This window comes from Bufo gargarizans, chromosome 5, assembly GCF_014858855.1.
Source record: "Bufo gargarizans isolate SCDJY-AF-19 chromosome 5, ASM1485885v1, whole genome shotgun sequence".
Lineage (NCBI taxonomy): Eukaryota > Metazoa > Chordata > Amphibia > Anura > Bufonidae > Bufo > Bufo gargarizans.
This window is the reverse complement of record NC_058084.1, coordinates 354,713,150-354,726,168: the sequence shown is the minus strand read 5'-3', so window position 1 is coordinate 354,726,168 and position 13,019 is coordinate 354,713,150. Positions and strand designations below refer to the sequence as shown.

Here is a 13,019-nt window from a genome sequence, read left to right as displayed (position 1 = left end):
ACTGACAGCTATCTCTGTATACTCCCTATACAGGGAATGCTATCAATTACTGATAACACCTTCCCCATGTACAGCTATCTCTGTATACAGACTTACACAGAGAATATTATCAAGGATAACATCCCCCCCTTGTACAGCTATTAGTGACTAATCGCTAACTCCGATTGCATACACGCTTACACAGAGAATGCTATCACTAATAACACCTCCCCCATGTACAACTATCAATGACTGACAGCCATTTCAGTATACACACTTACACAGAGAATACTATCAATGATAACATCTCCCCCTTGTACAGCTATTAGTGACTAATCGCTAAATCTGCATACACAGAGAATGCCATCAATCACTGATAACACCTCCTCCTGTACAACTGAAGTCAGAAAAAGCACAGATATAAATGTATAAATTACAAGTTAAACTGAATGTTTTCCCATAAAACTATATATCAATCTGCTCAGCTCCCCCTGCTCTGTAACATGCTGCCTGCAGACTACACTGCATTTGAAGGTGACAGGTCCTCTTTAAAGGGGTTGCCAACTTTCTGTCTAGTGTTGATCAATATGTTTGTAACATGACTATATGGCACTTAGTGATATCACATTTATGGATACTTTGTACCACTTTCTATATTTTATAAGGTATGCCTCCTTATTGGTGACATCCTTTGTGCTGTCCACAGGGAGAGCATGTCCATAAAATGGCTGCTGATGGAGGGTCATGTGACCAGGCAAATCAATCTGTCTCCTCCATTCAAATGCACTGCACCTACAATCTGTACCTGTACCGTTTGGAGTGCAGGTGCAGTGTGTATGAATGGAGGAGTGATGTGCCTGGTCACATGACCCTCCATCAGCAGCCATCTTAAGGACAGGACGTCTATGTGGACAGCATAGAAGAATTGTCTAAGGGGGACACGGCCTATGGAGTATAGCATAGCACAGTGGTCAACAGCAGCAAAAAAAAAAAAAAAAGCTTCACTTCAAGTAGGTGATGGTTTAGTAGGGAAAATGACACCAGTGTATTAATTCTAGTATTCTCACCGGGGTTATAATGGAGGCGACTCCAACAGGTTGCTTGAGGACTAAAGCTCGGCGGTCTTTCATGGGCACAGATATGATATCTCCATAAATGCGACGTGCTTCTTCAGAAAACCACTCGAGGAATCCTGCTGCGTAGACTATTTCTCCAAGTGCTTCTTTCATAGGCTTTCCCTATAAGAAAGATACAAATGTGTATTAATGGTGCTGTTATAAACAAACTCAGTCTTTCATAGGGTCAGTGAGTCATAGAGACATATCAAAAGGCTGAGCACCGAGACCCCCACCAATCACTAGAACGAGGAGAGAGAAGTGCACATATACACTACTCCAGGAATGTCAAACTCGTGGCCCTCCAGCTGTTGCAAAACTACAACTCCCATCATGCCTGGGCATACTACAGCTATCAGGGAATGATGGGAGTTGTAGTTTTGCAACATCTGGAGGGCCATGAGTTTGACATCCATGCCCTACTCTATCCTCACTGCAGAGGATGGAATTGAGACAGGCCCCCAGACCTCTATGGAGCGCGTCTTGTGCAGCAAGGAGAGAGCGATATGCGAACTCTTCTCTCTCCTCGTTCTAGTGATCAGTGGGGGTCTCAGCGCTCAGACATCCACCGATCAAATCTTTTCATATGTCTCTATGACATGTCAAAATATTTACCAAAACTCAGTGACCCTTAAATAGTATCGCCATACAGTGTGGACACAAAGGAACGTGAAACGGTTCAAGAACTTTGCTGCCTGTTAAGGGATGCAGCAAAAGTTGTGTAAGGAAATAGTTTATTCATATTTCTCTATAAGACTCTGTTCAAATCTGTGTTGGAGTCTCTATTGCAGATTCAGTCAAGTCTGACCAAAAACATGGTGGACATGCAGCACTATTTTACCCAGCAAAACACTGACTCCACACTGGAATCCATACTAGCGCGAATATACACAGCAGGATAGCTTGCATTAGTGCATCAAAGTCTTCCGTATAACGAGGTGGCCCCAAGGTAATTTCATCATGACCACATTTTAGCAGCGTTTTAATTAGCAAATGTGAACATTGTACAAGTAGTATACACTGTATCTATAGGGTGGCCCACGAAAAAGTAGCCCGCCTCCAATATCTCTAAATCAGATTGCCTAATAGTAAATCTGTTTCAGTTATCCATAGCCACTAATCAAAGTTCAGCTTTCATTTTTTCAGAGCCCTGTAGGAACTGAAAGCTCAGCTCTGATTGGTTGCAATGGGCAACTAAGACAGATTTACTATTAGGCAGTCCGATTTGAAGATATTGACGGCGGGCTACTTTTTCGTGGACCATTCTGTATAACCCCTTTAACTCACCATGTTGTAAACCACAACTGTGCACTGTCACTGATGGTTTAAAGTCTACCTATTGGTAAGGGATGTTTCTATGGTTCATCACCACTAGGCAAGCTTGATATATAAGACTCAGAAAGCTGAAGTAGCCCCTGGATATAATCACTAAACCAGTGTTTCCCAACCAGTGTGCCTCCAGCTGTTGCAAAACTACAACTCCCAGCATGCCTGGACAGCCTTTGGCTGTGTGGGCATGCTGGGAGTTGTAGTTTTGCAACAGCTGGAGGCACACTGGTTAGGAAACACTGCACTAAACTATCAAACAAAGGACTGGAACATGAATGCTGACTGGGTGAAGCCTACTTTGCAATACTGTCAAAGGGTCTCTGTACTTTCACACAATTTCATTTCATTTAATAAAAAAAATGGTGTAACTAACAAATTTCTAAATCCTTTCATTTTAAAAATCTACCTGCATCCATCTGAAGAATAGCTGTAAAGTCATGGCCACTAGGAGTCTCATTTCCAGGTAATTTGCAGACCACTGCCTAATGTCTTCTACACCGCTTCTTAAGAGTACAGGAGCCTCCTGTGTGTCTTAAAGTGTAATCTCCCCCTCCTTATCTGCTCTGTAAACACCAAAGCTGGGAAGTAATGGAAAGGATGTCACAGCAGTGGCGTGCTGGCAGATGCCACAGAAGGAAGACGCACCCTGCTTCTGAGTGGAATGCATCTAGCTGTGCAGCTGAAGCAGGGAATAATATAGCTATAAGAGACATTAAGGAAGCCCAAAAAAGAACTGTTCCTCCACAGTACAAAAAGGCACAGCCACTATGAAAACCTTTTTTTTGAAAACTCAGCTACACTTTAAGAAGAAATAGACTGGTGGCACTGATAGTATATCACCTATCTTTAGTATGCAGAGCCGAATCTCAAACAATGGTGGTTTGAGTAGGCAGTGTGATGTAGGAGAACATTCACACTGTCATTGAACTCTAAAAGGTGTCCATACACGTTCAACAGCTGTTGGCTGGTAGCCATTCCTTTCAACCCCTGGCTGAGTGTACATGTGTTCTTAATGACGAAAGGGGAACAAGCTAGTAGCAAACACCTCTGCCACCAGCTTATCTCTCTTGAGAACGAAAGGATTGGGGATTACAACATGCCCACCCCATCTCCCCCCCCCCCCCCCCAATATCTGCCATCGGGGAGAGTTGTGGCACCCCTTACACATTTGATGGTCAGATGTCCCCTCGATGAGATGGTCTGAACTCATTCATATAATGTGTATGGTCACCAGAGGTCGCACTACGTTTTTTCTAGAAGAGTAAAAATACTCCTCTGACCATTTTTGAGGAGTATTGTTTACCTGAGGAAGAGTACGAAAGTTGCAGTAATATAAATACGTAGGCCTACACTTGCCCACATCTGCGTTGGAGGCTGCGTTTGGAGCCTCTGTGGCAGATTCTGTTTAAAGACCAGACAAAAAAGCCTTATGTGCAGGACTTTTTGGCCTGGTAAAAAGACAGGATCTCGAACAGAAACCGAACGGATCCCATCATAGTCGGCGGTGAAAGGAGGAGGAGGGAGGGGGGGAGCAGGGTCCCTCTAGGGGGGGCGACAGGAGGAGAGAGGGGGGAGCAGGGTCTCTCTAGGGGGGGGGGGGGGGCGACAGCAGGAGGGAGGGGGGAGCAGGGTCCCTCTAGGGGGGGGCGACAGGAGGAGGGAGGGGGGGGAGCAGGGTCCCTCTAGGGGGGGGGCGACAGGAGGAGGGAGGGGGGGGAGCAGGGTCCCTCTAGGGGGGGGGCGACAGGAGGAGGGAGGGGGGGAGCAGGGTCCCTCTAGGGGGGAGCAGGGTCCCTCTAGGGGGGAGGGGCGACAGGAGAAGGAAGGGGGGAGCAGGGTCCCTCTGGGGGGGGGGGGGCAGGGTCCCTCTAGGGGGGGGCCACAGGAGGAGGGAGGGGGGAGCAGGGTCCCTCTAGGGGGGGGCGACAGGAGGAGGGAGCAGGGTCCCTCAAGGGGGGGGCGACAGGAGGAGGGAGGGGAGGAGCAGGGTCCCTCTAGGGGGGGGCGACAGGAGGAGGGAGGGGAGGAGCAGGGTCCCTCTAAGGGGGGGGCGACAGGAGGAGGGAGGGGAGGAGCAGGGTCCCTCTAAGGGGGGGGCGACAGGAGGAGGGAGGGGAGGAGCGACAGGAGGAGGGAGGGGGGAGCAGGGTCCCTTTGGGGGGGGGGGGGGCGACAGGAGGAGGGAGGGGGGAGCAGGGTCCCTCCCCTCAAGGGGGGGGGGGGCGACAGGAGGAGGGAGGAGCAGGGTCCCTCTGGGGGGGGGGCGACAGGAGGAGGGAGGGGAGGAGCAGGGTCCCTCTGGGGGGGGCGACAGGAGGAGGGAGGGGAGGAGCAGGGTCCCTCTGGGGGGGGGCGACAGGAGGAGGGAGGGGGAGGAGCAGGGTCCCTCTAGGGGGGGGCGAACAGGAGGAGGGAGGGGAGGAGCAGAGTCCCTCTAGGGGGGGGGGGCGACAGGAGGAGGGAGGGGAGGAGCAGGGTCCCTCTAGGGGGGGGCGAACAGGAGGAGGGAGGGGAGGAGCAGAGTCCCTCTAGGGGGGGGGCGACAGGAGGAGGGAGGGGGGAGCAGGGTCCCTCTAGGGGGGGGGGCGACAGGAGGAGGGAGGGGGGAGCAGGGTCCCTCTAGGGGGGGGGGGGGCGACAGGAGGAGGGACTAGGGTCCCTCTAGGGGGGGGGGTGACAGGAGGAGGGACTAGGGTCCCTCTAGGGGGGGGGCGACAGGAGGAGGGAGGGGGGAGCAGGGTCCCTCTGGGGGGGGGGGGGCGACAGGAGGAGGGAGGGGGGAGCAGGGTCCCTAGTGGGGTGACAGGAGGAGGGGGGGGGGCAGGGTCACTAGGTGGGGGGGGGGAGAATCCTATAAGATTTTGTGTCTCCCCTTTTATTTCTGTAGGTCAGGTCCTCATGATAATTATTCTGCACACACTTAGAGACTACGCTCCTCATTATCCTGCTTCCGGAGGGGGGTGCTAGTTATGGGGTGATAACAAGGTGGACAGAACCACGAGGAAGCAGAGGGGGGGGTGCAGAGAACTGGGAGACTGGACAAAACCATGACTGGGGGGGAGGGGGGAAATCACTTAGGCTAATTTCACATTTGCGTTCGGGGATCCGCTTGCGAGTTCCGTTTGAAGGCTCTCACAAGCGGCCCCGAACAGATCCGTCCAGCTCTAATGCATTCTCAGTGGATGCGGATCCGCTCAGAATGCATCAGTCTGGCACCATCTGTCCTCCGCTCAGCAGGCGGACACCCGAACGCTGCACTTGCAGTGTTCGGGTGTCCACCTGGCCGTGCGGAGGCAAACGGATCTGTCCAGACTTACAATGTAAGTCAATGGGGGCGGATCCGTTTGAAAAATGCACCATATTGCGTCACCTTCGAACGGATCCGCCCCCCATTGACTTTCAATGTAAAGTCTGGACGGATCAGTTTGCATTATCATGTTCATGGTACTGCAAACTGATCTGTTCTGAACGGATCTAAGCATTTGCATTATAGGTGCCGATCCGTCTGTGCAGATACCAGACGGATCCGCACCTAAACGCAGGTGTGAAAGTAGCCTTACTTCAACAGTGACAGGCAGAGCTTTTCCCTGCCACAACACGGCTGGGGGGGACACAGGCCCGGGGGCAGCTCTTCTCTCAGACCAGTCACAGGCGAGTCCGCAGCTCTTTAGTTCTCCAGCGGCGCTATCATATTTCCGGGTTCCTTGGGCAGTGCGCCCTGCTCTCCTTGTCAGGCACCCCTCCTCCGCCGGCTTCCCCTGCTGCAGGACCTGTATCACTCCATCGCTTGCCCAACCAATAACAAAGCTTCTTGTTGTAAGGAGCTTTGCTATTGGTTATTTCAGGCACCGGCAGCATTGCAGCGCTGCCTGTGCCGCTCACAGCGCTCACTGTGCTGATGAATGTGGGGTAAAAGTCTAAGGCGTATTGGTATGCCTTAGAATTTTTCCAGGGAGTAAAACTGCATTATTGTGATCTCTGATGGTCACCATAAGTCTTCTAAATAGTGAACCGAAGGTTTTTTATTGCCTAAATCTCTCAGCCTACAGAACTCCCAATGTGGAAACTAAAAAGTGGACTTACATTTTCTGCTGTGATAATTTGAGCAAGCTCATCTTTATTCTGCATCATCAAGTCATACCACTTACGCAAGAGGACGCTTCGTTCCTAAAGAAACAAACACATGAAAGTTTAATTTTGCAACATTAGAAAATGATGGGTATAGCAGTAATAATATCTAGGTATCATCCACTCCGAACACATCCCACTCTTAAATGGAGACAAAAAAATAATAATCAAAAACCAGAAACAAAGCTCACTAAGATAGTAACATCAGACAATAGGAAATTACCCAAAGCCTTCAAGATAAGGTGCTCACCTGACATAGTGTCTGATCTGGATGTAACCCACAGGGAAATACCACGGACGGAACATCCATGGTATGCTCCCACTGTCTCCAATATAGGAATACAGACAGTAATACAAATATTGTGTCTTCATATTATGTAGCCTTCTCTTGATGGGGTTGATTGAGTAGGAGGCACTATCTGAAGTGAGAGTGGGGTGCAAAACGATGGTAAGCACTGACTGGAGTCTAGACTTAATGGGGATAGTGTTAGTAACTTCCAGGACAAGTGAATGCCAATGTATGGCAGCCTGAGTATTATAATGTGGGAGATGCTCAGTGTATCTCTCCTGGTCAGTAGGGGCTGAGGAAGTAGGAGTGAAAAGTTACTTGCTGGTTGAATAAAAGTAACTAAGTCAAAATTTGCCCGCCTAAAGACATGCCTGTTCATGGATTGCATGAATTATTGTAATACCAAATATTAATTAAAGATTGGATAAACGGGGGACATTACTACCTGAAGGGGCAGTGTGTGGTGGACATAACTACTAGAGATGAGCAAATTAGTTCACACTTCGTTTGGTGGTAAAAGGTGAATTGCGTTATGGATTCCGTTACCACAGACCATAACGTAATTCTATGACGGAATGCCTTTAGAAGCATTCCGTCATAGATCCGCAAAACACATACAGACGTCTGAATAGAGCCTTACAGGGGGGTGATCAATGACAGAGGGGTGATCAGGGAGTCTATATGGGGTGATCAGGGGTTAATAAGTGGTGGGGGGTGTAGTGTAGTGGTGTTTGGTGCTACTTACAGAGCTGCCTGTGTCCTCTGGTGGTCGATCCAAGCAAAAGGGACCACCAGAGGACCAGGTATATCAGACGCTGTTAACAAAACAGCGTCTGATATACCTTTCAAGGGTAAAAAAAAAATATAGTAAAAAAATTTTTTTTGCGTCTACAGCCTGCCAACGAATGATCGCCGCTGGCAGGCTGTAGATGCACTTGTTTACCTGCCGTTCCTGTGAACGTGCGATCCTGTGTGCGCGCGTTCACAGGAAATCTCGCCTCTCGCAAGATGAGGCCAGCATGAAGGAGCCTAAACCGGCCGCCTTCGGACCGCAATCCTGCGTTAGGCGGTCCGGAGGCGGTTAAGAAGGCACCGGAGGTCCCGTGAGCGCCGCAGCCTTCTTGCATTTACTAGGCCAGTGACGTGAATGGGGCTGAGTATGATACCAAGCACGGCTGCTATACTATGTACGGCGCTAGCCCGGATAAGGCCACGGCGCTCAAACGAACACCGGTGCCTTCTCAAATAGCTGATCGGCGGGGGTCCCAGGTGTCGGAACTCCACCAATCAGATACTGATGACCTATCCTCAGGATGTCAGGCCCCCGCCGATCATATACTGATGACCTATCGGATCCGCAATGCACTATGGACGTCTGAATGGACCCTAAAGTAGTGACATAAATGCTGATTTCAGCAATGTATCTCTCATCAGCTAAAAGTAAGTGGTTGCTGAGAACCAGCATCATAATCATTGCAGCCCAGGCCTCGAAAAGAGACGAATCTACCTGAGAAGAGTCATGGTTATTCATGAAGTCCTGCCCACCTGCTGATGACAGTCTTCTACCTAGTTGTCTCCCTTTCTCTCTAGGAGAGAACTGCCAATCATCAGCAGATGGGTGAGAGAGCAGGAGATTATGTATAACCATGACTCTTCTCAGGTAGATTGGACTCTTCCCCAGGCCTGGGCTGCAATGATTATGATGCTGGATCTCGGCAACCACTTACTTTTAGCTCATGAGTGACACACCGCTGAAGTCAGCATTTCTGTCACTACTTTAGGGTCCATTCAGATGTCCATAGTGCATTGCGGATCTGCAAATACACCCGGCAGGCACACCCATAAAACTGTCTATTCTTGTCCGCAATTGCGGACAAGAATAGGACAATTGTGGGGAAGGGGCGTTCTGGAAATGCGGAGAGCACATGGTGTAGTCTCCGCATCCATTAAGTCCCCATAGAGAATGAATAGATCCGCACCCGTTCAGCAATTTGCGGAATGGGTGCGGACGTGTGAATGGAGCCTTACACTGCCCTCAGTACGGTCAGCATAAAGTGTAAAAACGGGCCTAATAGTAGACAGAGCTGGGATTGTATTGTGGTGCATAGACTTCTAATGCTACAGGTTTGGAGTTTGATGTGACGTCACCTATGAATACATAATAAAATTGAAGTGCGGTGATAAACAGTAGAAAATGGGCAAGACTGACATTCATTACAGGGTGACACCATATTTAGGAACTGTAATGGTAATGGATCCAATGTAATAAGGACTGGAACCTGCCACAATCCAGCAATAAGGGTGGGTCCTGGCCATCAAAGCAGTGGCCGCCACCAGGTCGGCACTGAAATACCGTACATGAGGACACATCCACATTCTGCGACAATTCTGTTTCTTTGGTGATGTCATAATTTTTTCCAGCTCATGGAAGCCATACTATCAGTACAGAATATTTACTGACGTGCAGTATACGACTAGTGGGCTAGCAGATAAAATGCACGGCGCCATCATGGGGACTCACCTTACTGGACACATCTTTCCAGGACTGGAAGGCATTGGCCGCCGCTTTCACTGCTTCCCTGCATTCTCTGGGTCCACAGTCTGCAACCTGAACCAGTTCTGACCCAGTGGCGGGATCCAAAACCGGAAAAGTGGCGGAGTCCGATGACTGTAGCCATGAGCCCCCCACATAGGCGGCAGAGCGCAATAAGGAGGCGGGCAGCGAGTGGGCACAGGTGGATGCCATCCTGCATGGGATTCTCAGAATGCCAGACATCACCTTTCTAAGCACTGGAATGCTGGATGAGCAGAAATCACTAACTAAAAGTTACACAATAAGCAGTAATCCGGGCAATCAGGGCTGTCAGGAACCCGGCAGGATGAATCATTAATAACAGGCAATAAAATACACAAAGGGCAAAGGTGGTAGATTACAGGAGAGCGGCATCCACTAGTGCTGCTGCAGGGCAAGCACAGGGTTAAATGCAGGACCTCAGTGCTGCCTGCACGTCCACAATAACACCCCCGTATCACCCCCGGCTGACAGCTGAGCACCGGGCACGGCTTGCTGTGCCTGCCTCCACGAGAATGCCGGTGACAGCAGTGTTAATGCGCTCATCCAATAAGCGCTCTGCAGGAGACGCTCTACTCCAATCACTAGTCAGCTCTCTGGTCTATAATCGCCGTCCTCCAATCATCGCACTCCTCCAGTCATTCCCGTCCAATCATCGCCCTCCTCCAGTCATTTCCGTCCAATCATCGCCCTACTGCAGACCTTTCCTCAGATCCCACCCGCAGGACTGTTGGTCGCCATCTAGTGGTTGGGAGGCTGTAATGTCCTATAAAAAAGGCTATGAACCCAAAGATTTAGCCATTCAGAAAAAAGGCACAACGTTTGTCTTCCGAAAGCATACATGTAAATATACTAATATTATAATATAATATCCAATCTTGACCTAGTACCAGGAGAATATTTTTGTTTTTATATCCCTCATTTAGGACAGATTGAAGACAACAGGGTGAACAACTCTCGCCCCCACCCCATGAAGAAGTGCAGGAATTTCACCCTCTATATTGGAATAATGTGACACTGCTGGAGGGGATGACACACCAGCCATAAGCACCTCCCCTCAAGAAATGGGAAAGCTAATTGACAACCTATATCTCCCCCAGGCTATTCTCACACCGCTGTCCTAGACTCTGTGCTAAGCCTCTGTCAGCAGTTCCGTTAGATTTGACAGAGCGATTAGCACAGCATACAGCAATAATCTTCCTGTCAAAAAGACAGACACCACATTAGGACCCATGACAGATGACAATTACTATTTAAGTTAAATTCTGCACTACCAAACATACAGGAAAATGCAACACCACATAACTATTACGTCTGGTGATGTCTCCTCTAATCAGGGGCGGGCTGGGACGGGGGACAGGTAGGTAATTGCCCCCCAGGCCGCCCTAAAAAAACGTCTTTAACAAATAATTATAATTTTTTTATTCCTCAGGGCCGCACCGCCAATCACCACAGGTGGCATGGCCCTGGATGTAATTGCGGCTGCGGTGGTTGGCGGCGGGCAGTAGGAGATGAGTGTTTCCATTGTGGAAGCGCTCATCTCCATATTCATCTGTATCGCCGTCCTCAGGACAGCCATACAGATGGCTGTGCTGTGGGGCAGGGGAGGGAGAGGTGTCTCCCTTCCCTGTTCTTCTGATAGGTCCCAGGCACTATTGCCTGCAGCCTATCAGAGGCCGGCTCAGGCGGCGCGATGACGTCATTATCATAGCGCTGCCTGAGCCAGGCAACACACAGCGTGGGATACAGGTCGGAAGAGGCCTGCATCGCATCGCTGCTGAGTATTAGTTTTTTTTTTTTCTTTGCAGGGGGAGCTGGCACTATGGGGGGCGCTGGCACTATGGGGGAGCTGGCACTATGGGGGGCTGGCACTATGGGGGGGCTGGCAGTATGGGGGGAACTGGCTCTATGGGGGAGGTGGCAATAGGGGGGCTGGCACTATGGGGGGAGCTGGAAAAATGGGGGGTTGGCACTATAGGGGAAGCTAGCACTATTGGGGGGGCTGGCACTATTGGGGGGCTGGCACTATGGGGGGAGCTGGCACTATGGGGGGGCTGGCAATATGGGGGGAGCTGGCATTTCTTACAGCCCCATTTTTTTGGGGGTGGCATTCTGGGGGCATTTATTTCTTGCCCATTTTGGGGGGGCACTATGGGGGCATTTCTTACTGGCACTTTATGAGGGTGGCACCAAGGGGAAGAGGAGCACTATGGGGGTATCTGGGGGCTCTAAAGGGGCTTTTTTTATTGGCACATTTAGGGGGATTACTATAGGGGAGAGCGGCACTATGGAGCATCTGGTGTCACTATAGGGGCATTATTTGGGGGCACTATGGGGAAGTGGGGGCGCTAAAGGGGCGTTTTTTATTGGCACATTATGGGACACTAGCATCTGGTGGCACTAAGGGGGCATTTTTTACTGGCACATTATGGGGGGCACTATAGGGGAGAGCGGCACTATGGGGCATTATTTGAATGAATGAATAAATTAATGAATAACTTGTATAGCGCTACAATTGCGAACTGAATCGCCTCAAGGCGCTTTTGCAGCCATTGTCTGCCTGTGCCTTCAGAAGAGGTGGGTCTTGAGCTTCTTCCTGAAGGTCAGATGGTTTTCTTCTGAGAGTATCTTCGCGGGTAGAGTGTTCCATAGCCGGGGTCCTTGAACTGAGAACCTTCGTTCGCCTTTTGATTTGTAACGGGTCTTGGGGATATGGAGGAGGTTCTGGTTAGCTGACCGGAGGGAGCGACCTGGGGTGTAGTGCTTTATTTTGTCGCGGAGGTATTGGGGGGCTTTCCCTTGTGTACATTTGTGAGTGAGGCAGAGGGTCTTAAATGTGATCCGATCCTTCACGGGTAGCCAATGAAGGGTCCTCAGGGACGGGGTGATAGATTCCCAGTTTTATTTTCCCGTTATCAGTCTGGCGGCTGTGTTCTGGACGACTTGTAGACATGAAATTTGGGATTTGGGAAGTCCTAGATAGAGGGAGTTTGCGTAGTCGAGTCGGGAATTGATGGTTGTTCCAACTACTGCTGCTGCGTCTCCTTCAGGGATGAAAGGGATGAGTCTACGGAGCAGGCGAAGAAGGTGGTGGGATCCGCTGACTACTGATCCTATTTGTGCATCCATTGTCATGTCTGAGTCAAAGATGACTCCGAGGCTTTTGGCTTTGGTTCTGGGAGTGATAATTTGTCCGGGGATAGTGGGTGGCGTGCACGTCGTGCTATGGTTTTTGTTTCGGTTTGCATGGAGGAAGAGGAGTTCTGTTTTGGAACTGTTGAGTTTGAGGCAGCTCTCGGTCACCCAATCGTTGATCAATGAGAGGCAGATTTCCAGGGCGTGATATTGGTCTTTTTTGTTGGTGATGCGTAGATAAAGTTGAGTGTCATCAGCATAGGAGTGATAGAGCAGGTCCTGGTTGCTGATGATTTTGAGGAGTGGTCGGAGGTAGATGTTGAATAGCACGGACGACAGGGGTGATCCTTGAGGGACTCTGCATGTGATTTTACGTGCTTCTAAGATGAAAGCTCCTAATTTCACTTTCTGGGATTGGTTCTCCGGGAAGGATGCAAACCAAGGTAGGTTCGAGTCTGCGACTCCGGACACT

The 13,019-nt window shown here is 50.0% G+C and overlaps 1 protein-coding gene across 3 annotated transcripts in view; it reads right to left on the bottom strand.

Annotated features, from left to right (window-relative positions):
• The window catches only part of ALDH5A1 (aldehyde dehydrogenase 5 family member A1), a 35,392-nt gene that overhangs the window by 16,713 nt on the left and 5,660 nt on the right, over positions 1-13,019 (bottom strand). Inside the window, exons 2-4 of one of the 3 annotated variants that reach the window (XM_044293827.1) lie at positions 9,362-10,190; positions 6,507-6,590; positions 1,047-1,217 (exon numbers count right to left, since the gene is read on the bottom strand). In XM_044293827.1, coding sequence (XP_044149762.1) covers positions 1,047-1,217; positions 6,507-6,590; positions 9,362-9,616 — 510 coding nt within the window. In that variant the 5' untranslated portion in view covers positions 9,617-10,190. Of the gene's footprint in view, positions 1-1,046; positions 1,218-6,506; positions 6,591-9,361; positions 10,606-13,019 lie in introns of those variants that run through there. The other 2 variants (XM_044293828.1, XM_044293829.1) reach the window with 2 other exon arrangements.